Source organism: Pipistrellus kuhlii, unplaced genomic scaffold (assembly GCF_014108245.1).
Source record: "Pipistrellus kuhlii isolate mPipKuh1 unplaced genomic scaffold, mPipKuh1.p scaffold_m20_p_1, whole genome shotgun sequence".
Lineage (NCBI taxonomy): Eukaryota > Metazoa > Chordata > Mammalia > Chiroptera > Vespertilionidae > Pipistrellus > Pipistrellus kuhlii.
This window is the reverse complement of record NW_023425404.1, coordinates 159416208-159442185: the sequence shown is the minus strand read 5'-3', so window position 1 is coordinate 159442185 and position 25978 is coordinate 159416208. Positions and strand designations below refer to the sequence as shown.

Genomic DNA, 25978 nt, shown 5'->3' with positions numbered 1-25978 from the left:
ATCCTCTGGGGACATCTCACATATATATTTTCTTTGAATCCCATGAAAAATACTAGATTATGATTTTTTCCCCCATGATATCCTTCAGATAAGAAACCAAGAAACAATCTGAATATTGGGCTGCAGAATTATAGGAAGGCAAAACAATTGGAGGCAATTAGATACCTTTACCTATTAGTTTTAAAAACAACATAAAAAGTATTACTAGTTTGCCTATCTACATGCCTTGACAACCAGATAGTCATCATCGGCTCTCAGCATGATCCTGTATCTGCCCCATGCAGGAGATTGGAGATTTATGTTCTAGAAAAATTGTAATAAAGGAATATAGCTTTAAAGTCACTAGATATAGCTGAAGAAAGTGTGTTATAATGAAAACAAAGAAATTAAATGTTAAGATCTTTTTAGTTAATTTGATTGGAGTATTCAGTCCACTTAACTTGAATTATTTTTCTTTCCCATCCTATGGAAGTTTATAATATCCCATCCCATTGATATCAGATTTGGGTAAATGACTAGCTCAGGTCAACAAAATGTGAATAAAAAATGGTAAATTCTATTTTTATAAAAAAGCTTCAAGCCATCTTAATGTCCTGTCTTCTCATTTATTTTGCTGTGTCACCAGTGATATCTTATGCAAAGTCTGCTCCTTCACCTTGTTCTGGAGTAAGACATTATTAATTAGGAAAATATAAAGTAAAACCACCACAGTGAGATGCAATTTCATATCAAAGAGACAGCAAATGGTAAAAAAAATAAAAATAAAAATAAAAATAAAAATAAAAATAAATGACAATGATAGGTGTTAGCATCAGTGTGAAAAATAAAGGAATATTAAGAAAATTGAAAATTTTCTTAATCAACAAATTGGAGGCCTATGCATGTAGTAAAAATAAAAGTTGTATAAGATCAAATATTTACTTAAGTGAATTTTAATAACACAATCGAGTTAGGATGAAAGCAAGTGACCAAAGAACACATTGAATATGATGGTCTTTATATATAACTACAGACTTGGTGCATGAAATTCATAAAATGTAATGATATCCTTCAGCACAGCCTTTGCCCTCTCCAATCTGGGACCCTTTGAGGGATGTCCAACTGTCTAGGAAGTTGGATATCCCTCCACAATCCAGGACTGCTGGCTCCCAACTGCTCTCCTGCCTGCCTGCCTGCCTGATTGCCCCTAACCACTACTCTGCCAGCCCTGATCGACAACTAACTTCTCCCCTGCCAGCCCGATTGCCCCTAACTGCCCTCCCCTGCAACCCTGGTCACCCTTAACTGCCCTCTCCTGCTGGCCTGATCACTACTAACTGCCATCCCTTGCCAGCCTGGTCACCCCCAACTGCTCTCCCCTGCAGGCCTGATCACCCCCCAACTGCCCTCCCTTGCTGACCTGGCCACCCCTAACTGCCCTCCCTTGCTAGCCTGGTCACCCCTAACTACCTTCCCTTGCCAGCCTGGTCACCCCTAATTGCCCTCCCCTGCAGGTCTGGTCACCCCCAGCTGCCCTCCCCTGCTAGCCATCTTGTGGTAGCCATCTTAGACCACAGAGGGTGGCCATCTTGTGTGAGGGTGTGAGGGTCAATTTGCATATTACCTCTTTATTATATAGGCTTTCCCAATAGTAAGAAAAAGTCTGATTTCAAGGGAAGAGATACATATTTATTATTTGTCTTGAAGGAGCTATTTTCTATCATTTGTGACTGAAGGGGATAGCAAATCCTTGTACTACCCATTCTAACTCTAGTACTTGTATTTTAAAATAGGGTATTTAGTCTCTGGGGCAGATTAACCCTGGTTGAAGATTTTTACTTTTAACACTTGTATCCCTAACACTAACTACCCCTAAGGTAGTTAGGGGTGACCAGGCTAGCAAGGGAGGGCAGTTAGGAGTGGCCAGGTCAGCAAGGGAGGGCAGTTGGGGGGTGATCAGGCCTGCAGGGGAGAACAGATGGGGGCCCCAAGGCCTGTAGGGGTGACAGTTCGGGGTAACCAGGCTGGCAAGGGATGCAGTACTTGTATTTTAAAATGGGGTATTTAGTCTCTGGGGCATAATAACCCTGGCTGAAGATTTTTACTTTTAACACTTGTCTCCCACAGGAGATGTTTGATATCAACTATAAGACCCTAGCTTCCAGCAATGTTGCTGTCTCAATATTCTGAAAGCTAATAACAAACAGGGCAACTGCGTTCTGGATAATATACACTGAGTGGCAGATTATTATGATCTCTGAATGCATAATCTGGCCATTCAGTGTATATCCTATATAATAAAAGGCTAATTTCCAAATTGTCCCTTCAACCAAGAATTCGACCAGCAGGCAGGCCAGCCAACTGCCCATGTCCACTCCCTATGGCCAGGATGGCTGGATCCCACCCATGCATGTATTCATTCACTGGGCCTCTAATATATGTATATTATATATACACTGAGTGGCCAGATTATTATGCGTTCAGAGATCATAATAATCTGGCCACTCAGTATATAGCTTTTGGTATATTCCTAGGCTTTCTAAAAATAGAGGATATCTCTGCATTTCTAAAAATGGGAGAAAAATAATTATCTAGGGAAGGTTCTGGAAAACTGCAACCTTTAAGCCAAATCTGCATTTCCATTTGCTTTCATAAATAACCAGTAGCCCTGCACACAAATCCATGCACCAGTAGCTCTCTGCGGGGCCTGGCCACTCTGCACCCACTGCCCAGAGGCTCTCCATGGCCCGGGGGCCCATCCGTGATGATGAAGCAAATATTCGGTTAGGCCACTCATGATGCCCACTCTGTGGCTACCCCTCCCCCCATGACTGGAGGACTTTGGCAGGGCTGAGAAGACTGGATGCCGCCTTCTTGTGGCTATGGGAGCCACCATCTTTGTGTCACTGTGGCAGTTAATTTGCATATTACCCTTTTATTAGATAGGATGTTTATTAAGTTTCATTTTTGTAATTTTTGTAATTTACATTCAATATTATTTTGAATATTAGTTTTAGATGGACAGCTTATTAGGTAAAAAAATCCTATGCTCTATAAAATGTTCCCTTTAATATTTCCAGTACCCAACTGGCACCATTCATAGTTATTATAATATTAGAGGCCCAGTGCATGAAAATGGTACACTAGGCCCGGCCAATGATCAGGACCAATTTGTGGGGTGACTGTGGGGTGATTGCATGGGGGTGGGGGGGCTCTCACTGGCACCTGCCTTGGCTGGCCTGGGGCCTGTGGCTGGGGCAGCTCCTGCATTGAGCGTCTGCCCCCTGGTGGTCACTGTGCATCATAGCAGTTGGTCTTTCCACCAGTGGTTTCACTGTTTGGTCAATTTGCATATTCAGCTTTTATTTTATAGGATTATTGACTATATTCCCTCTGCTGTACTTTACATCCTGTTCTCTATTTTGTAACTACCAATCTGTATTTCTTAATCCTTTCATCTTTCACACCCAGTCTCTCAAAGCTCCTCTCCTCTGGCAACTATCACTTCAAGTCTCTATACCTCTGTCTGTTTCAAATTTGTTTGGTCATTTATTTTGCTCTTTAGATTCCACATATAAGTGAAGTCAAGTCATTTGGTATTTGTCTTTTTCTGACTGACTTGTTTCAGTTATCATAATGCCCTCTAGGACTGTCGTATTGTCAGAAAAATGCAAATTGAAACCACAATGAGACACCACCTCATACCTGTCAGAATCATCAATAAATTAACAAACAAATGTTTGCAAGGATGTGGAGACAGGGAACCCTCTGGCACTGTTGGTAGAAATGCAGATAGGTGAAGCCACTTTGGAAAACGGTATGGAGGTTCCTCAAAAAGTTAAAAATAGAACTGCTTTATATAAATACATTTTTTAAATATATTTTATTGATTTTACACAGAGAGGAATTGAGAGGGACATAGTTAGAAATGTCAATGAGAGAGAAACATCGACCAGCTGCCTCTTGCACAACCCCCACTGGGGATGTGCCTGCAACCAAGGCACAGGCCCCTAACCGGAATCGAACCCGGGACCCTTCAGTCTGCAGGCCGACACTCTATCCACTGAGCCAAACCGGTCCTGGCTACATTTTATTTTAACAAGTAACATGTTCATTTGGTTATGTGCTGTTGTTGATGGCTGCTTTCAAGCTAATGACAGAATTGAATAATTGAAACAATATAGTCTGTAAAACTGGAAATATTCACTATCTGGTCCTTTACAGAAAAATGATAACTCAAAAATGAACATTATAGAGTTTCTTTATATTCTGCATTTATTTTCCCCTATTATTAACCAAGATATATTATTATTAACTAAAGTTCACACTTTGTTGGAATTGTCTGAGTTTTTAATTAATGTCCTTTTTTTGTCTCAGGATCTCATCCATGGATACTATGTTACATTTACAAGTGATGTATCTTTAGATTCCTCCTGACTGTGACACTTTCTCAGAGATCCTTTGTATTTAATAATCTTGATAAAACATGCATACTGGCAATATATTTTGTATATTTTTCTTCAATTTGGGTTTATCTGATATTTTCTCCATGGTTTTACAATGAACATAGCTTTTTGGACAAAAGCCATCGAGATAAAGAGCCACTTCATCACATATCAAGGATCTCTACCATAAACATGTCTTATCACTAATGATGTTAACCAGCTGAGGTAGTGGCCACGTTTCTTTACTGTAAATATGTTCTCTCACCATCCTTTCACTAACCTCTTTCTTACTCTTTAGAAGGAAGTCAGGAAGTGAATCCAACACTTAGGGAATGGAATGAGAGTCATACATAATTAGTTGGGAATTTTCTCTGTATGATACTCATCTATTCTCCTGAACTTAATTATTTATTCAATTATTTATTTATATCAGCATGTATGTATGGATATTCATTTTATACCATGCTCAGAAATCCCTATATTTGTCTCTAAATAGTAGGAAAGCAAACCATATTAACTTCTCCTTAAATTTGACCTTATAGGTTAGGAATTAAGAATGTAATAATATACTAAAGACCCATAGTGAATTTTTTATGATCTTGTGTGTCTTCTGATTTGGAAAAAGGGAACAATGTAGTATAGGAAAAAATAATCATCAATAGAATGCAGAAAAAATAGGAGACAAGCCAAAATAGCAGTTTATATAAAGAACCACTATTCTTTGATTCCTTTTATTGGCAAACATCACATTTTGTAAAACTTTAGTTTACAGAATGCAAATTCATTCCTTTTTTTATATGACTTTCAAGTATAAATAACACTCATTGGTAGTGTTGCTATACATCTGAATAATTCTGTTAGAGACAAAATTTATATTAGATTAAATTCCAAATTAAATATGTTATAAAAAAAAAATCAGGAACTACATAATAGGTACTAGTATAATTATGCCCCAAATTTTATTTGTTGACTTTAGTTATATCTTCCATGGTTTTCAAAGTTCATGTAAATAGGAAATATACTACTAAGTTAGGGGGGAGGGGGGAGATGTGGAGGGGGCAGCATAAAAATAATTTGGAATGCTTGTTTATTTTTAATGTACTTCTAAGTTAAACTATCTGTGTGTTTCTACATCACTGCCATAGATTACAGCTTTATGTAATATTTGTAAATAGAAGAAAAAGGAGGAGGAGGAGAAAAAGAATAAAAAACAAAATAAAATAAAAAGATATCAGGCAAAAAATCATTCTTGTCTCTGTACATTGAGATCTCAATAACTATGTGAACCTGATCATATAACCTTTCACATGACTCCTTTTCTACCAACCTAAAATAAGAAAAGCTATAACCTCTGATACATTAGAAAAGCCTTCCTTAGATCTCGGTTCTTAATTTTAGTGTAGACCCCTTCATTTGCTGCTCATAGTGCATATCAAATTTCTTATTCAGGGCCTCTGTAAAGTGATTCTTCCAGTCTCCTATAATCCCTGTAACATACAAAAAAAACAAACAAAAACAAAAAAACGTATTATGTTTTCAAGCCAGAATCATGAAGTTTTCTAACATTCATCACTTTCATTAACACCTTGATTACAATAATAAAATACATGCCATAAATAATATACATTTTTGAGCTTGCAAAGGGTTTGTTGTGATTGTTAAAACAACAGCAACAACAAACAGCAAATTTTCTTTCTCTTCCCGCTAATGCTACCTCATTGAACATTTTTTCTCCAATATTGGGGCTTCCTCGTAATGTGAGATCCACGTTTTACACATGCCCAAGATATTAAATATCATGTTCTTGCTGATAACACTTAAATTTAGCTTTATATTTCCATATCCAACTGCCACCTGAATTACATACAATTATACCAAATTTAACTAGTTCACAAATTAATTCATCGTGTTCCCCACCAAATTGTTTTCTTTTTTATAACCTGATTAATAGCAGCACCAGTTATCCAAAACATAAACTTGGAAGTTGTCCCCTCAATCTTACATCTAATTTTTTTATTCATATTCAGACTTTCTTCAGACTCATTTCCTTTTCTCTATTTCTGCTACCACTGACATCAGAATTCCTCGGCGTTTCCCACCTGGGTTATCACAACAGCCTAGAAGGCCCTTCTCCTTTGCTTTCCGCCACATCCAGCTCTCTCCTGGCAGAGGAAATCACCCTGTATTTTAAATGTCAGCAGTCCACTTTCCACCTGAGCTCAAGAAGCTCTAAACTTTCCCAGTGAAATAACCCAAAAAGCAAAAGGTACAATAGAATATATGTATTCTGGGTAGGACATTGACCTATGAACCAGGAGGTCATGCTTCGATTCCAGGTCAGGGCATGTTCCTGGGTTGTGGTTGTGGTCTTGATCCCCAGTGGGGAACATGCTGAAGGCAGCCAATTGATGAGTTGCTCTCATCATTGATGTTTCTATCTCTCTCTTCCTTTCCTTTCTCTCTGGAATCAATAAAAATATATTTCTTGAAAAATATATGGACATTGTGCGGGTGAAAAGAGTGAGATAATCTGAGGAATGGATTGTTAAAATATCTTTTTTTCAGGGGCTCCCTGTTTTCACCCAGTGGCAGGTTTATTATTCCTATTATTTAAAAATTGTCCTCACCTTTTCACTGGCAATTTAGTTCAAAGAGCAAGTTTTTTTTGTTTTTGTTTTTTTTCTATTCTGCTTATAAAAACAAAACAAAACAAAACAAAAACCCACATTTTTTTTTTCACATATCAGTAAGTCCAGATGTACCAATACTCTACAAATCCTACATGTGTTTGGCATTAAAAATGGCATGTATCTCATCAGACCATGCCTCCTGGTCACTTCTTTGTTATTTTGATGTTTTTTCCAAACGGAGCCATATTTGCTAGTAAGGGTTTTCAAGCCTAGTCTATTTAAAACTGTTATTGAGCTATGACCTATATATATAAAAGTCTAAGCATGAATGACCAGTCAGCCAGTTGCTATGATAACACACTGACTACCAGCGGGCAGACACTTTCACAGCCAACCGCCCTTGGTCAGCCAACCTCCTGTGGTCCCTCACCCTGGCCAGAAGGCCCCGAACTGCTGGATTGCTGGGTAGGCCAAGGGACCCCAACCATGCACAAATTCATGCCCTGGGTTTCTAGTTAATATACGTATAAAGAACCGTACAAATATAATGTACTTACAATTTGATGAGTTTGGACATTTGTCACTTAGTTTTGAAAATGTCTACCTCTTGGTCAAGGAAAAGCTGACTAATTATTGTAAGCTTTCTTCATCATCTTAAAATGAGATAATAACAGAAGCTCTCTCAAGAGTTTCTAGTAAAAAATTTAAAGATAATTAGAATTTTAAATTTATATGTGTTAACATAATGTACATAGTATAGCACCAAGACTCCCAGGCCTTGTAAACTGTAGGTGGTAGAGGGTCTGAGGCTGTTTTGGGTCTGAGGCTGTACTAAGTGCTGGGAATTCTTATTATAGTATCCTATATAATAAAAGGCTAATATGCCAATCAACCGAATAGTGGAAAGACCAGTCATTTTGATGTGCACTGACCATCTGGACTGCAAGAGGGCACAGGCCAGGCTGAGGGACTCCCCTACCCCTTTGCCAAGTGCACAAATTTTGTGCACTGGGCATCTAGTACTAAATAACCAATAAGCAATAGCAATTTATTATTATTAGTAGTAGAACTAGTGTTTTGTGTCTCTGAATACTGGTAACACAATAAAGAGAGTTCTCATATGTGAAACAGCTCTGCAGAAAACAAGCTGAGTCCACAGATATGAATAGGCCTTCATAGGTTTTTGTCTATAATTATTTCAACGTGTGACCTCCTATAGTAATAAAGGCAAATCATGAGACCATCTCACCCTTTCTCATGAAAGGAGATATTTTTTGGTTCATGATTTCATCTGGTAGTATTGTGTAATTGGTAGATGGATTATTTTTCATCTCTTGGAATGAAGTGTGTTGAACAATCTTGTCCACAAGCTCCTTTGATGACTCTCTTCCCAGAAATTGTATAACTTTTATCACCTCTCTTCTGATATCCTAGGAAGAAAAAAATAATTTGAAGACTCAATTACTAAAATTGGATGCATTAATATTTGGAGGGGAGAGAGAGAGAGAGAGAGAGAGAGAGAGAGAGAGAGAGAGAGAGAGAGATCCTCTCTCCACTGATATTGGGATTGGATTTCTAATGAGGAAAAATGCTTCCTATAGCAGTATTTTAAACTTCTCTAAACATAATTTTCCTCAGCCATAAAATGTACATAAAAGGTACTTTATACCATGTACACTACATATCACATACAAAATACCACTTTATTACACCGTCTACAAAAATAAACTGAAGTTTATGATTTACTTAACTGTATGATATGAAACTAAAACTTCTAGGAGGAGATACAGTCAGTAAACTCTTTGACACTCATCTTAGAAATATAATTTTGAATATATTATCTCAGGAAAGGGCAACAAAAGCAAAAATAAACAAATGGTACTACATCAAACTTAAAAGCTTCTGCACAGTAAAGGAAACCATGAACAAAAAACAAACAAACAAACAAAAAAACTACCTACTGAATGGGAGAAGATATTTGTGAATAATATTTCTAATAGGGGTTAATATCCAAAATATATAAGAATCTCAGACAACTTAATATTAAAAAACATGATTAAACCTAGGCAGAGGATGAATAGAAATTTCCTCAAAGAATACATATTGGTGGATAACAGACATGAAAAATGCTAAACGTCATTAATTGTCAGAAAAAATTCAAATAAAAAAAACATAATGACACAGTGAGATATTACCTTCCATCTGTCAGAATGGCCATTATGAAAAAAGTTAACAAATAAGTTTGGAAAGGATGTGAAGAAAAGGGAACCCTTGTGCATTGCTTGTGGGAATGTAAATTGATGCAATCACTATGAGGGTCCTCAAAAATTTTAGAAAAAATACTACCATATGACCACTTCTGTATATTTATCTGAAGAATATAAAGCACTAACTCAAAAAAAGTACGCACTCTAATGTTTATTGCAGCATTATTTATAATAGTCAAGATATAGAAGCAACCTAAGAGTTTATGGACAAATGGATTTAAAAGATATGGTTTATAGCCTAAACCAGTTTGACTCAATGGATAGAGCATTGGCCTGCAGACTAAAAGGTCCCAGGTTTGATCCTGGTCAAGGGCATGTACAGTGGTTGCAGGCACATCCCCAGTAGGTGGTGTGCAAGAGGCAGCTGATAGATTCTCTCTCATCGATGTATCTAACACTCTATCCCTCTCTCTTCCTCTCTGTAAAAAATCAATAAAATATATTTTAAAATAAATAAATAAAGATGTGGTTTATATCTTTGAAAGAAAGAAAGAAAGAGAGAGAGAGAAAAAAAAGAAAGAAAGAAAGAAAGAAAGAAAGAAAGAAAGAAAGAAAGAAAGAAAGAAAGAAAGAAAGAAATTTCATCATTGGCAATAATATGAATGGACCTATAGGGTATTATGCTAAGTGAAATAAGTCAGAGAAAGACAAATACTGTATGATTTCACTTATATGTGGTATCTAAAAAACAAACAAACAAACAAACAAACAAAAACCAGGACAAATGAGCAAACAAAACAGAAATAGACTCATAGACTCATAGATACAGAGAACAAAGTAATGGAAGCCAGAGGTGAGGAGAATGGGGGGATGGGGGATGGGGGAGGGGACAGGTGAAGAAGAATAAGAGGTACAAACTTCCAGTTATAAAATAAATAAGCCATGGGAGTGTAATGTACAGCACAGAGAAAATAGCCAATAATCCTGTATAATAAAAGGCTAATATGCCAATAGACCAAACAGTGGAACAACTGGAACAACTGAACAACCACACAATCAGTCACTATGACGTGCACTGACCACCAGGGGGCACATGCAGAACATGGTGGGCATCGGTAGCAGGTGGCAGAGAGCAGAACATGGTAGGTGTCAGGTGTGGCAGGATGGTGGAGCAGGTGAGCTGGGGAGCCAGACCAAGGTGAAGCACTGGTCACTGTCATTAGGGCCAGCCTCTGGTGGTTACTGAAAATTTTTTCTCCCACACCACAGTCCTGTAGGTGCTTGCACCTGCTGCCAGTGCTGGCCCTCACTCATTGCCGGCAATGGAGCTACTGCTCACACCCACTTCCAGTGCTGGAGCCACCACTCACACCTGCTGCCAGCACCTGGTGCTGGTACCAATTGCTTGGTGCAGTCAGCGAGTGCAAGCAGCAGCTGCCAGCCCTGATTGCTCCTGAGGGCTTCTCCATCTCCCCCTGCTCCTGAGGGGTGATTGGGGCAGCAGCTGCCACTCACACCCACTGAGGGTGCTGGCCATGTTTGCACCTGCTGCTGGCACTGGCCTCAATTGCTCTGCACAATCAGTGAGTGCTAGGAGGGCTGGCACCATCAGGGAGAGGGAGAGAGAGATAGAAACACATGGGAGCGGCAGCAGCAGAAGTGGAGTTGCCAGCAGAGAGGGAACTGGGGGTCACGGCAGGAGGGGCTGGGTTGGCATGCATAAGATGCACCAAGACCCACCCCTGTGCCCAGAACAGCCTCAAGGCCCACAGTTCTTTTCAAGGTGCACGAATTTGTACACTGGGCCCCTAGTACCATTATAATATTGTATAGAAATAGATGGTTATTAGACTTATTGTGGTGATCACATCATAAATTATATAAATGTCAAATCACTGTGTTGTATACCTGAAACTAATATCATCTAGTATTCCAACTGTACTTTAATAACATATATATTTTTAAATAGATACTTTGTCCAACCAGGTTGGCTCAGTAGTTGAACTTTGACCTATGAACCAGAAGATCAAGGTTCAATTCCTAATCAGGGCATATGCCTGGGTTGCAGGCTTGATTCCCAGTGGGAAGCATGTGGGAGGCAGCTGATCAATGGTGCTCTCTCATTACTGATGTTTCTATCTCTCTCTCCCTCTCCCTTCATCTCAGAAATCAATAAAAATAAATTAAAAATAGATAATTTAAAGATTGTTAGAACACTAAGATAATGTTGTACAATACTTTTTGTAGTCCTCAATGCACTCAATAAATATCTATTAATATTAACCTACATTATCAAATAGTACAGTCTACTGTGACAGATAAAGCTTTGAGTTGAAAATGTGCAGATATAAAACTTTCATTTTTCTTCTAATTTATTGGTGTAACTAGTGAAAAACAAAGGAACCAGACAAGTTAAGAAAATGTGTAAAAAGTCAAATACTCAACATGGAACATTAGATGTTATATCTGAACCATGACTACAAACATCCCCATCTCTATATATTTCCATACTATTGTATACCTTATTATCCAGCTACATCATGCAATGCAACTATTTTCAATATCAATCATAATGTTTATTCTGGAATGTAATTTTCTGTACATAGAATGCTATTCTCAGATTCTCTGTCCTACAAATTTAGCCTGCCTATTAAACCAGCTTATGTGTCACCTTCTTTAGGAGGAGGTCCTTGACCTTTCCAATTTGAATTAAATGATATCTTTGGTTATTACTTATATGTGTATTTGGGTTGTTTCCAATGTTTATGGTATGGGGATTGCTGCTTTGAGGTTTTTTGTATATATATAGTTGCTCAAGAATATATATCTATCCGTGGAATTCCTAGGTCTTCAGTTCCATTCTTGTTTTTCCCTTTGTAGATAGTGACAAGTTGTTTCCATTGTGTATCTTTTACACTACCATTAGCAGTATGTTACTTCTCACTGATTCATATCCTGACTAAATTTATTATTGTTAGACTTTTTCATTGTTGTCAGTCTGGTGGGTATGAAATAATATCTCATAGTGATTTTTATTTGGAATTATCCTGCTTACTAATGAAGCTAGAGAAAAACTAGGTTATAAGAAAATTTTGAGGTTATCAGATTTTTATATATTGCTGTTCTAAGCATTCTCTTAACTCTCTTCTTTTGAAGGTTTGAGTTGTTATATATGGAACCTTATCATGTTATCCTACATATCCATTACATTTTAAAAAATAAAGTATTCTATTTATCTCAATGTGGTAAATTCTATAGAATTAACTCAGCTCCATTTTCCACATTATTAATCCATGATTTATTCTTGTTTTACTATTATTTAAACCAACTCTTAATTTCTAATTTTAATTTATTATTTTAGAGATTCTATTTTGCTATTTTTTCCCAAGTTGACTTGTTAAGGTTAGTAGCCTTTTGCGTTTTTGCAAAATATTAATTTCTTCTTTTATTTCTCTAAACATCCTATATAATAAAAGCCTAGGTGGCTTCATGCGATGCCCTTGTGCAATATCATCACAAGATGCCAGTACAAGATGGTTAGCAGGGGAGGACAGTGGGGGTGGGGGCAAACAGGCCAGCATGGAAGGGCAGTTGGGGACAACCAGGCTCACAGAGGAGGGCAGTTGGGGGTGAGAGGGACCAGACCTGCAAGGGAGGGCAGTTAGGGATGAACAGACCAGCAGGGGAGGCCAGTTGGGGGCAACCAGACCTACCGGGGTGGACAGTTGGGGATGATCAGGTTAGCAGGAAAGAAGTTAGGCATCAATCAGGTCAGCAGGGGAGTGGTTAGGGGCAATAAGGCTGGCAGGCAGAAACAGTTAGGGGCATTCAGGCAGGAAGGCAGGTGAGTGGTTAGGAACCAGCAATCCTGGATTGTGAGAGGGATGTCCCAAATTGGAGAGGGTGCAGGCCAGACTGAGGGACACCCAACCATGCATGAATTTTGTGCACATGGTCTCTAGTATTAAGCATAATTATATTAAAGCCCTTACCAGACATATATAGATTTGGAAACTACCATATTTTTCGGACCATAAGACGCTCCGGACCATAAGACGCACCATTTTTAGAGAAGGGAAATGAAGAAAAAAAGATTCTGAAACAAATAGTGTCCTAAAATATTTTATGTGCATTAAAACCCAACATCACAGTCATAAACACATGTAATCAACCCTGTAAAGTAAACAGCAGCATTTAGAACCATTTTAGAGCCGGGCAAGCACACAGAGACCACACAGAGCCGGGCAAGTAAAAAAACTTTTTTTTAAAAGTATATGTGTAGGCTATATTTGGACCATAAGACGCAGGGACTTTTCCCCCCCACTTCTGGGGGGAAAAAGTGCGTCTTATGGTCCGAAAAATACGGTAGTTGACTCTTCTTGCCTGTTGTAATTCCTTTTGTAAGCATGTGCATGTATTGTTTGTTTTATAAACTCAAGCTCTTCCAAATTTTATTGTTGGTAATTTTTTGAGACTTGGTTTTAAACATATGCTTTCATTCACAGGAAATTTGTACAGGAATTCCTTGGGTTATGTTGGACTCAACATCCATCATTTTGTGGTTATGTTGCTATCTCCCACTTACAATATTTATGGGGAAAAAAGTTCCATCATTTCAACATATGTCCATATGTGTTTTATGTTTTTTATTACTTATTTGCCATAAGTAAAGGTCAGGAATTGTTATCTTTCTTTTAAATTTTTTACTGTCTGACTTCATTCCTGCTGTGAATGTGCTCCATGTGAGTGAGATAGGTGCTTATGTAGGTGGGTTCCAACTTACAGCGAAAAAGGCTCTATGTCTCACTGGAGGAATGGACCTCAGACATAACCCAAGGACCTATTGTATTTACTAACTTTAAATCTGTATTAAAGTACCTGGATAACTGTGACTTTTGGAGGTGACAGCATCATTTATTTAGAGGTAGACCTTTATCTCTAGATATTGCCAAAAGCTAACATTTTAGAAATTACTAAATTGTCCATTTTTTTAAAGTTTCTCACCTCCTTCATGTCTTCATAGAAAAGAAATAGCAAATGTGGATTCTTTCTCAGTTCCCACCAAGATTTTACATGTTCGTACCAGGAACCATAGGGAACTAAAATTAGAGATAAAGACAATATAAGAGCACAGTATCATCTCTATACAGCTTGAAAGAATGAGTGTTTAAACAAAAGTAGCAATAAATAAATATAAATAAATGATCACGAAAGATTTCCCTGCAGCAAGGAGGCAACATATGTTGAATAATGTATATATGGAAACATATTCTCAACTTCCATCATTGTGACATGGTTTCTGACACAGAGAACAAGTGAAGAAAGTCCCCCCTCCCATCAATTTGATTCATACTTTATGAGATCATTTTTGAAATGTGTGTGTGTGTGTGTGTGTGTGTGTGTGTGTGTGTGTGTAAAATCAGATTGTTAGTGAAGGGAGTTGAGTTTTTGGAACTATCAAAGTTCTTATAATAAGAAGTCAGCCCAGTTTACCGATTTGCCATTTACAACCTGGCTTTGACAACTGAAGATAGTAACTATATAATAATTTATTACAGTACTTACAGTTTCTATGATAAGAGCTATTCTCTTGGGAATCTTTAGTGTCATTCTCACTCTAAAAGAATTAGATTGGGAGATGATGTGATATGTTATCTCTTCCTTTCTCTTTCCTTATCTTTTTCTCACATATATCCAAGTGTTTCAGCCAATAAAAGCTCACAAAATGATTTAATAAAGTGTGAGTCCAAGTATTCTGCTTTGCACTAAATCATTGCATATTTCTTCTATTATTTGACTCTATTAGCAATTTTTCTTTTCAGGAAAAGTTATATGATGTTATTTATAATTATCTTATTCATCTCTTTTGTGGAGATACAACTTTGTGTTTCTTTACCTTACAATGTTAGTTTTAATGCTCTTGAGGCAAATATTTTATTCATTATGCATTAGCATAAAATTTCTCAAATACAATAATAAAAATAAAGCACAAATATCCTACTTTTAGTGAGTGAATATTAGCTTTTATGGGTATAAAAGTGACGTTGTTATCATTTTCCTTACTACTGAATCAGAATGGCCTTCTTCAGTTAACATTAGAATCTCCCGACCACTTTCTTCCTTAGTCTCAAGTTAAATAAAAAGGTAACATTTTTCAGAATTACTGCTCAAGTAATTCTTGTACTGTTCTGAGAAATCTAGTTGAATCATTCCGACTATACACTGTGTGAATGCATAAAAACTCTGTAGATATTCAGACTTCTTTATAAATTGTGGCTCATGTAACACCTGAAATTTTCCTTGGAAACAAATAGGCACTCTATCTCCTCTATTCTCTCCCTCCTCTTGTTCAATAGAGTGATACTAACATTCTGTGAAATACTTTTCTAATAAAAAAGAACAAGAGAAAAAATTGGACACTGAGTCTCAATCTTAGAGAGAAAAATTGTTACCTCCACCCCCTATATATTTATTTTTAGACATGAAGCTGAACTTTCTATATTCTACAATTTGCCGTCCACATCTGCAAATTTGCTCTAAAGTTCAAGGGCATCTAGAACATCTGTGTTTTAAATAAGGATCAGGGAAAATAACAGACCAGGAAAAACAACAAACATTTTAGCTCAGAGACGCCATTTGTCTTGTATCGTTGACTTTGAAAGAATTCAAAGAAAGGAAGCTGTTTTTACCTTCTCCATCCATGAATTTTTCCACAAACTCTGGAAAAGTTCCAGGATTTGGATGACCAGCCACCATTTGAAAGAAATAATAAAAAGAAACAGCCACATCCTTGGCATTCCGGCAAAGATAGATCATCTAAGAAGGCAAAATCAAATATTAAAATACCCCAAATTTTTAATTTAGTTCCATCAATAGTTAAAAAGAAGGCATTTGTGTTTTAAACTATAAATTATATACTCAACTTAGAAAGTATATATAGTTATTTAAAAGTTCTTTAATAGCCTGAAATGACAGCATCTTTTATGGTGTTGCTCAATGTTAATTCTCACTTTTTCATTTTTATGCTATTTTTATATATAACACCTCATTTAAGTGTTACAATTCCATTGTTATAAATTGATTATTATCCTTAATTTATAAGTGAAGAAACTAAACTAAGTCATAATACAACACTGAGAATAAATGCATGAGAGTAAATGATTTAATAAATTGCTCAGTCATCAGTAAAGTCTTCTGATTTTTATACTACACCACTATTCTGTATAGTAAAGAAAAAAAAAAGTCCTATTGTTTCCTCACTCATACTCTTTTAAAAAAAAATCATGTTCATGTGGGTCAATATGCACATTCATCTCAGCAAAAAATGTAAACTTCTCACCAATATCTTATTGAGTTTCCGTTTTACATGAAGGGGAAACACTAGCAAATTAACCAGCAGGGTCCTCGGTTTTAATTGCTAGTTCTAGCACTAAGAATGTCTATCATCTTGTACAAAGCACCAAGATTTTGGACCTAAATTTCTATCCACTAAATAAGTCAGTTGGGTCAGATCTATGTGGTCGCTTCCTAGTAGGTCTGATACACAATGCTGCTGAAAACGTTCTACAGAAGTAAACTGCATATCCCTGTGGTGTCCCACTTCTGCCCTCAGGCTCCTGAGCAATGCCCTCAGGGAAGAAAGGCTCTGCTTGATGTATCCACCTGCAGGGATGGGGAACCTTCTTTCTGCCAAGGACCATTCGGATATTTAATGCAGCATGTAAAATTGTCAACTTAAAAATTAGCCTGGTCCAACATTTAATGAACTTACCTTTAATGCCTTTGCAGGGACAGACCAAATGACTGTGGGCTTTACATGGTCCTTGGGCCAGATGTTCCCCACCCCTGGTTTGTGAGATATGATTAGTCTCACTAACTTGTCTTATTCAAGTCTTCACCTTTTCAAACAATTATAAGGAAATCTTCTATTTTATTCTAAGAAAAATGGATCTCAATGTTAAGATCCTACTATAAAACCTCTAATTACTACAGAAAAAAAAGTGAATTGTCTTTTCTCATCAAAGCTATTATTAACCCTGTTGAACATTTATTAAATGTTTATAGATTCAATGAAAGAACAAAGAAATAAGCGTGTATACAACATAGTTCTGACTTGAATATTCTAAAATTTCCTGGAATTGGGTAGTTTTAAGAATACTTGATTCTGGTTACCTTAGAGTTCTTTTCCCAAAATGAGGCGGGAAGAAGCTGTGCTGGCAAATGAGTTTTTATGATTCTAGGAGATGCCATCTCTTTTAATTGTCTTACCCCTGGATTATAAAAAAAAAAATGAAAGGTTAGATAACTTTTAAAATTATAAATATTTATATGGTTTTAAAAAATAGAAATAACTTTAAGATTTTATCTTTCATTAATGATAATATTATATACAAGGTATATGACAGAATTTTAGATAGAGAAAATAATAGAGAGGGGAAAAAAACAAGATCAAATAAAATTTCATCACTTTGGAAAAATAATTCTTAACATTTGGGTCAATAGTTTTCTATACAAATACTAAAGGCCCAGTGCATGAAAATTGATGCACTGGAGCGGGGGTGTGGGGTGGGGGGGGTGTCCCTCATCCTGGCCTGATCCCTCTCACAGTCTGGGAGCCCTCAGGGGCAGGAGGCAACCTAGAGATCAGGGGAAGGTAACACTCCATCACACCTCTGCTAATGCCACTGCCGGCAGTGCAAGCCTTGGCTAACCCTGGTTATCTGAGTCTCAGGCAGCCCTGGGTGGCTGGGAAGCCACCATCTGAGGCTTGCCTGTGCCTTGGGCCAACCCTGAGAATCTGAGGTTCTGAGGGGGCTGTGGTACTCCAGAGGCAGGCTGAGGGGACTGGACACCACCATCTTGTGGCTGTGGGTACCACTACCTCTGAGGGTGTGGCAGTCAATTAGCATATTTCCTCCTTATTGGCTGTGGGTGCTGCCATCTTTGTGATAAGTGAGGGTCAATTAGTATATTCCCTCTTTATTAGATAGAATATCTATCTATATGTCTAGACTGACAGCCACCCAAATATCACATACACACATAAATTTTTAAATATTTTTTAATTCTTTTTTTCCCTCAGTATATTACACTGATACTGCAATGTCAAGAAACATACGATAGCCTAACATTTTCAATGATTTCATAGTGTTATTAGTAGCTCATTGTGTGATATCGCACACAGCAGGCTACCCACCACTTCCACGGGAGCCAGCGGGAACTGCAATACACTGCCCGGAGCTGTGCTCCTTCCATGGGAGGCAGGTCTGCCGTCTCCTCTCTGGGCCTGTGCTCAGCCACAGAGGCTGAGGGCTGGCCCTCCTATCCCCCCAGAGGCTCTCCACAGCCAGGGGGTAGCTTGCCTCATCGCTGTGGTGATGAAGCAAGCATTCTGCCAGGCCACTCACACTGTCCACTCTCAGAAGCTGCCCCCCAGGACTAGAGGACTCCAGTGGGATTAAGAGAACTGGGTGCCGCCATCTTGTGGCTATGGGTGCTGCCATCTTTGTGACAGAGTGATGGTTAATTTGCAAATTAGCCTTTTATTAGATAGGATTATATAACTTCTAAGTATTCTTTTCTTAACTAACATGGTTAAGAATTTTTTTTACAATGTTAAAACAATCTTCAATAAATATTTTTTTGCATAGATCCTTTAAAATGTATCTTTTTCTAGTGTTCAAAGTATTACCACATTTAGCCCTTAGAGTAAGGTGACCAGAAATCCCGCTTTTGGCTAGACAGTTTCAATTTTTAACAATTTGTCCTGCATCCTGCGGCATTTTAAAAAAGTCCCGATTGTTGGAGAAGAATCTTTCCAACAATCGGGACATTTTAAAAATGTTGTGGGACGCAGGACAAATTGTTAAAAATTGGAACTGTCCCGCCAAAAGTGGGACATCTGGTCACCTTACTTTACAGACATAAATATATATTACTAGGGTCTACTGAGACATATAAGAGCTATCCTTTTCATTCTTTTCTAGATACATGCTACAGCATAAGCTCTGTCAAGATTTTACTTTAAATTTACATGTTTTGCTATGTAGAAGACATACTATTAATTGCCATTGTTGCTTACAGTCTCTTTCCACATATCACCTACATCCACACTTTAGAAATATGAAATGTATAGCTTTTAAAATCAACTTAAACATTACCATTCATCATCTCTTCTTTTCTGCATTCCAAGAAAGGTATTCGATTAAAAATGGCATCTCTCTTGCACTTTTCCACATCACCATCTTTAAATATCATGTCTACAATTTCACTCAGCCAGGTTGTACCTGTAAAGATTAAACAAAACTGAGTCTTCCATTGACCATTCTGGGCTGGTGATGGAAGTGATGAATTTATAGCTGGATAAAGTAGGGTGGTACCAATGCAATATTATTTGAAAGGTGCCAGAATAGCCACAAGACTCAATAAAGATGAATATTATAGTAAAACATTCCTGTTGTAGGAGTCCCAATTTGTCCATGATGAATCCGGACATTATGCACACTGATAACAGTTTGGATCTAAATGTTTACACTTAAAAACTAAGGAGGCTTGAATGACAGATGATACACCCGAGTATGCTTTCAAACACAAACTTACTGATAGTTTTTTATGCTTGCTCAAATTGTCTTAGTTCAGAGGATATTGAAAAAAATAAATCTGGCCCTTGATTCAATGGTGATCAAAGGCCCTTTGAAGAGTTAGAAACAATGTTCAATAACTACAATAGTTTTTTTTTCTTCTTAAGATGTTACAATACCACTGAGCACAGGGATTTTAAGGACTGCAAAAGAGAAACATTCAATTCAGTATGAATCTGCTGTTGTGATTTTTAAAAAAATATTTTATTGATTTTTTACAGAAAGGAAGGGAGAGGAACAGAGAGTTTGAAACATTGATAAGAGAGAAACATCGATCAGCTGCCTCTTGCACATACCCCATGAAGGATGTGCCCACAATCAACGTACATGCCCTTGACTGGAATCAAACCTGGGACCCTTGAGTCCGCAGACCAACGCTCCATCCACTGAGCCAAACCAGTTTTGGCAATGCTGTGATATTTAGAAAAGAAATGTCTTCAATAATTGAGCTTAGATTTAACAAATTATTGATATAAATTCACCAGTTTTGTGAGGTAGGGAAAGATTTTACCAATCAGGACAACTGTCCTTTTTATTATTATTTTTTTTTAATTTAAGGTCAGATATTTAAGAATATTATAGTGGTGAGGTTAAGAATTGAAAATAGATTGTGAAGCCTAGATCAAAGAGTCCACCTGAAGAGATGGGTGGGCATGAAGCCATAGGGGCAATCAGACAGCAAGCATAAAATACCTGATAATTCATACTGAAGTATAGAAAGGCATTGGCATACATTAAATAAGAGAACAAGTTTATGAGGCTTGAGTTTTAGAAGTCCTCTAGTGGCAGAGTAAATAGAACAATGGAGTGAGATTAGCCCTTCTATGTCACCACCACTCCTATCAGTCTCGATGTGGCTTTTTCTTTATATCATTAGTTATATAACTTATGTTCAGCTACATTTCAGGTGGTTCTGAATGATGGTTATTTTGTAGTTTAGTTGTAATTTTGATATAATTGGGGGAAATTTTAAGTACTACTTTTATCTACAGTCATTTTACCAGAAACCAATAATACCCTTTTTTCAATAAGTTCTAGGTATAAATTATGATCTTAGAATATATATATTATATGGCCCTTTTCCTATGTCTATAGAAACTACTATATCTGATCTTATTTAATATGGAGAATGAGTGTGAAGGAAGTAAATAGCTTAACACTTACCATTCAAGCTAGTCTGTCATTATTAGGAGACAAGAACAAGTTAGATATAGGGAGACTCACCAGATTTGGGAAAGGTGATAATGACAATGTCATCTGATCTTGCCTGAAATGTCTCCACATCATCCCAATATTTGACAAAATCTTTATACATTAGAATTCCGTGGACTCTGCTAAAGAATTCAGAATCATCACCTTTGGAAGAAGCCATCACAGAATTCTAATTCATGAGAGAGGAAATAAAATTAGTAGATACTATAACAATGGATTAACCCTAAGGAAGAAATAGCTTATGATAAAATTTTAGAAAGGTAAGGATCCTACAAATGAAAGCAAATAATTAGACCATTGACTTGTTACTGAAGTCTTCTTCCTGTACTGTTTCCCCACTAAATTTCTAGCTGCACATTACAGATGCAAACTTCCAAATGTTGCCTCCTAACTCATCCTTACCAGAATATGACATTAAATCCCATTGATTCTATCTCTGTTATTTTCCTCTATTTTCTATAGTTAAGGTCACTGCCCTACCGCTTTTCCCCGAAAATAAGACAGCCTCCTAAAATAAGACCTACTTACAGGTTTCCTTCTTAGTGAAATATAAGGCATCTCCCCCGAAAATAAGCCCCCCCCCAGGCTAAACATGAGAGATTTGGTCCACTGATTCTGAAAGAAATGGAGTCACAAGAAATTCACCAGGAAATTCAGGAATTGGATTGTTATGATGATATTCCAGAAGATGATGATATGATTGTCATTGAATAAATGAGTAAATTCTTGATACTGTAGGATTCACAGTTTGTCTGGTTTGTGTTTACAACTACCGTACTACTGTACCGTATACAGGTAATAAATTTCCTTTATTTTTATTTAACAATAAATGTGTACCATATTCTTCTTCATGGAAAAATAAGACATCCCCTGCAAATAAGACCTGCGCATCTGTGGGAGCAAAAATTAATATAAGACACTGTCTAATTTTCGGGGAAACAGGGTATTTAGGAACCTCTCCAACTGTTGACTGAATATACAAAAATAGCCTTTCCTTTGGCCTTCCTGTAAAAAGTTCATATATCCTCTTCTATAAGCACCAGAGGAAGGAAAATGAATGCTATTTACTTATGTTGTGCTAGACTTAAAAGGTTTTATTTTAAAATCTTATTTGTAAGTCATATATTTCTATGAAATAGCAGACATCATTATCAATTAGGTTAGGTTTGTCCTACATGATACTTATTGAAGGTGCAACCATATTTGTCTTACACAAGAAAGAATAAATATACACACATGTAAACAAGTGCATTTAAATGTATAATTTTGGGCACAATATTTGAAAAAAATTAAACAACTTAGAGAAAAGTATCCTCTTTATTATACTATTAAGAGATAACCATTACTAATAGCATTGTATTTATGCTTCCAAATATCTAAATATATATTAAAATCTAGATTTTATATGACATTATCCATTTATTTGAAATCTATTTTCTCACTGAACTATATAATGTGAACATATTTTTGTCTTAATATGTAAATTCTGTTTTTAGTCTTATTAATGAAACATAGTAGTCCATAGTGTGAATATAACATGGATGATATAATTATTTACTGATGGAAATTCCTGTTTTTACCGATTATTTTGAAATAAGTAGTATTTTAATACTATCTTTGACCATATGTATTTTCACATTTATCTTTACAGTAATAATGGAATTGTGAAAATAAAAGTTATGCATGTGTAAGATATTGATATTTTTTAACAAATCACTGAGATATTGTACACATCTGCACAACATGTGGAATTGCTTATTTTCTCATATCCTCACCAGGACTGGAAGTTTACAGCTAGTAATTTACTGTTGATAAAGAAATCTATTGTATTTCCCCCTTTTTAAATATTGCTGTATAGAATATTATTATATGTATAAGCAAGTATGTTACATTTTTGTCTTATGATTTGTATGGTTACTTAAATACTTAAATATGCTCATATAATGAAAAACATATGTGTTAAAGGTTATACATGTACATTAATTTAGCTGATTAATGTGTAGATAGCAGAGAAAATAGTTATTAAGAATATGAGTTCTAAAGTAGACCATCTTAGGTTAAATCCTAGCTCTGCTAATTGAAATTGTATGACCCTGGCCAATTAACTTGACTATGCTCCATTTTCCATCTACAAATTGAGGATGATAATAATTGTACTTACCTGAAACAGTCATTGGGAATCAAGTGAGGGAATAAGCCTGACCAATTATAAATGCTTAATAAGTATGAACATTTATTGTTATTATGCCACATCTATATGATAATGTAGGAGAACCAGACCCTGGACTCTCTCAGTAACAGTACACTTTACAGAGTAATGATATATCTGTTCCAAGCAGGGAAAATATTTTATTGTTTAAAATTTCCCAAGGATATTAATATAAAATTGTCTGAAGAAACTCATAGTCAGTGATCTGTTTTCTACTGGAGAGGATACCATCTATGCATGTCTAATGTGAATGTTGTCCCTGTTTTACTTGTCTAAAGTTCTCCGGTATGACATTCATTTCATTTAGGCTCCAGATTGCACAACAGAATAGAGACACAATATAAAAGCTTTTCTATTGTTTGTTTTTAACCAAAGAATGGTTTACCATGTGTTTTTGGAAACCACAGAACAGAACTAATTATGGTTGTTCTTACCAACAGGGGAAAATAATCCCAGTCCTTAAGGGCAAACTTAACTATTTTAAAACTTCCTTCTCAGGTTTATCAGAGTTAATCTCACCAAAATTACATTTTTAATAGAATCAGTTTGTTAATAAATCTGTTTGTTCCCCAAACATTCCCTTACTCTCAAAAATGAGATCTTTCACTAGAAGAAATGTTTATAAAAGACTTCACTTGCCCTGCCTACTAATTTGTTTATTCATCTAAACAACTTTCTTGGTGTCCTGCCAAGTTTGAAAGAATTGGCTTATAATCATCTGGGAGTAGCTGATTTATCATTAAAGAGTTGTTTGACTTTTGGCTGCCCCTTTATGATCAATTTTGGACTTGGAATTAAACTAGGTGGCATATAATAACATCTCTTTGCTTAACTTTTTTTGGTAAATTATCTCATATTACAATGTATGGACACACTGTCTAACTGCTCTGTTCTTTCCCAAAGAACATATTTCAGTTGGAAAGGGTGAGTTTTATTTTCTGAGTATATAGGTTACTGTTATCTAGGGACACCATCAAAACCCTTGTTAAAACTCTGATTAATAAATTCAATTCAGAAAGATGTTTTCTTCTTTTTTATACATATATTTTCTTTATTGTCTCTCTTTTTCCTTTCTTCCTTTTTTATTTGTCCTGCCTTTCTCCATCTCCCAATCTGCCTTTGATTTAGAAAACATTCTCTATGCAAGCACTTACTTCATCCCCAAGCACAGTGTCAAGGGCTGGGATACCATGGTGAGTATATGCATAAGGTTCACTTAGTCCTCATCATCTTGGACTTACCTAGATTTAGGTAACATGGCTGAAAGCTGAGAATATCTTTTTGTACACAATTTTATCCCAGGCTTCAGCACAGTGTCATTAAGTAAATGCTCAAAACCATTCATTAAAGTTGTTAGTTCAAGTCACTCTGAGCTTTCTAGGGTTTTCTAAAGACTTCTAGATAAAATAGGTATTATACTGCTAATGATCTATCTGTCAGAAATTTACCAAGGACTTGTATTTCTGCTGTATTCATCTGTTGTCTCTTACTTAATAGTAACAATAATGTTTGCAAGACCCATGGTCATAATAGACTGCTTCTGACAGATTACATGCAAGTGAACTCCAGTCTAAAAGTCAGTCTTCACTCTGTTTCTGCCTTGCTTGCTGTATTTCTTTATCAATAAAATGGAGAATATGTCTAGAGAGCAGGACTTACAAAATAACTAAGATACTGTACTTTTATGTTAAAACTCTTTACACAGAAAAGCACTACAATAAATGCAGGGTGTTATTTGTAATGACACACACGTGATTTAAAGAGGTTGTAAATACTTTACATTATTAAGTGACGAAAGCATTGATAAAGATTTTATATTTCCCTTTTAACAGCTTTGTGATAAACAGTTTGCATTTATGTTTCCTATATGATAATCTAAATAAAAATGTTAATAGTAATAATAAAATACAACCTGTCCAGATGATCCTGTGAAGGAAACTGAGTGATTCAGCGTAGTATTCCTCAAATCCCCACTCAGGTTTTAAGCTGGAAAAAAAAAAAAAAAAAAAAAAAAGATGAGTTGTGCATCTAGGATGTTTCTGAGGAGCTTTTATTCCTAATGCCAGAGAAGGAGGTGGAGATTAATTTGTGGGCTTGGCTTTCTAGTCTGTGATGCAATGGAGTAACAAATATAGAATACATACCTGCAAATGCATTCAGTCCCACACAATCCTGCTCATTCATACAGAGATGTGGAAAGCCTCTGCTGTTATTTTTCAATCTTGGCTCAGGTTGAAATTCCTAGATCTGTCCATAGCAATCAGTGGGCTGGGGATCGGGAGGGAGAGGAAGTGAAGGGGAAGATGAGGGAGAAGATTAGAGCAAAATGTACGGCAGCTTGGGAAGAAAAAGCCTCTTACTCACTGATGAATAATAAGATGGTTAAGGTTGACCTTCAAATAACAAACTTGCTGGAGGAGTGAGAGGAGAGAAGAAAATGACAGGGAAGAAATAGGTGGGCGGTAAGGACCCTGAATCAGAGACCTAGATCAATTTACTAAGAATTGTCAAAGAAGGCTTTATAGTGCTTGGTTGTATCCTAACAAGTCACTTGGAAAACATCTTCTATCTAAAATATTTGCTTTCAGCTTTTAAGCAGTCCTGAAAATCAAAAACAGATGACAGCTAAGGAAAGAATGTAAATACCATTTACCTT

The 25978-nt window shown here is 36.5% G+C and overlaps 1 protein-coding gene across 1 annotated transcript; it reads right to left on the bottom strand.

Annotated features, from left to right (window-relative positions):
- Nucleotides 1-5159: 5159 nt before the first annotated feature.
- Nucleotides 5160-25586, bottom strand: LOC118705644 (sulfotransferase 1E1). The gene is made up of 10 exons (XM_036414623.2): nt 25467-25586; nt 25235-25308; nt 23414-23418; nt 21126-21282; nt 19422-19547; nt 17434-17531; nt 15951-16077; nt 14266-14360; nt 8304-8484; nt 5160-5911 (listed from the first exon to the last, which is right to left on the bottom strand). Exons 4-10 carry the CDS (start codon nt 21271-21273, stop codon nt 5799-5801), a joined length of 888 nt encoding a protein of 295 aa, XP_036270516.1. The 5' UTR covers nt 21274-21282; nt 23414-23418; nt 25235-25308; nt 25467-25586; the 3' UTR covers nt 5160-5798.
- Between the last annotated feature and the right edge of the window lie 392 nt (nt 25587-25978).

Coding starts and splice junctions, on each gene's coding strand:
- LOC118705644 (XM_036414623.2), bottom strand. CDS start 21,273: ATGGCTTCTTCCAAAGGTGATGATTCTGAATTCTTTAGCAGAGTCCAC. Junction 19,548..21,125: donor TATCACCTTTCCCAAATCTG/GTGAGTCTCCCT, acceptor TAATCTTTACAG/GTACAACCTGGCTGAGTGAA. Junction 5,912..8,303: donor ATCTCCTTTCATGAGAAAGG/GTGAGATGGTCT, acceptor TGTATGTTACAG/GGATTATAGGAGACTGGAAG.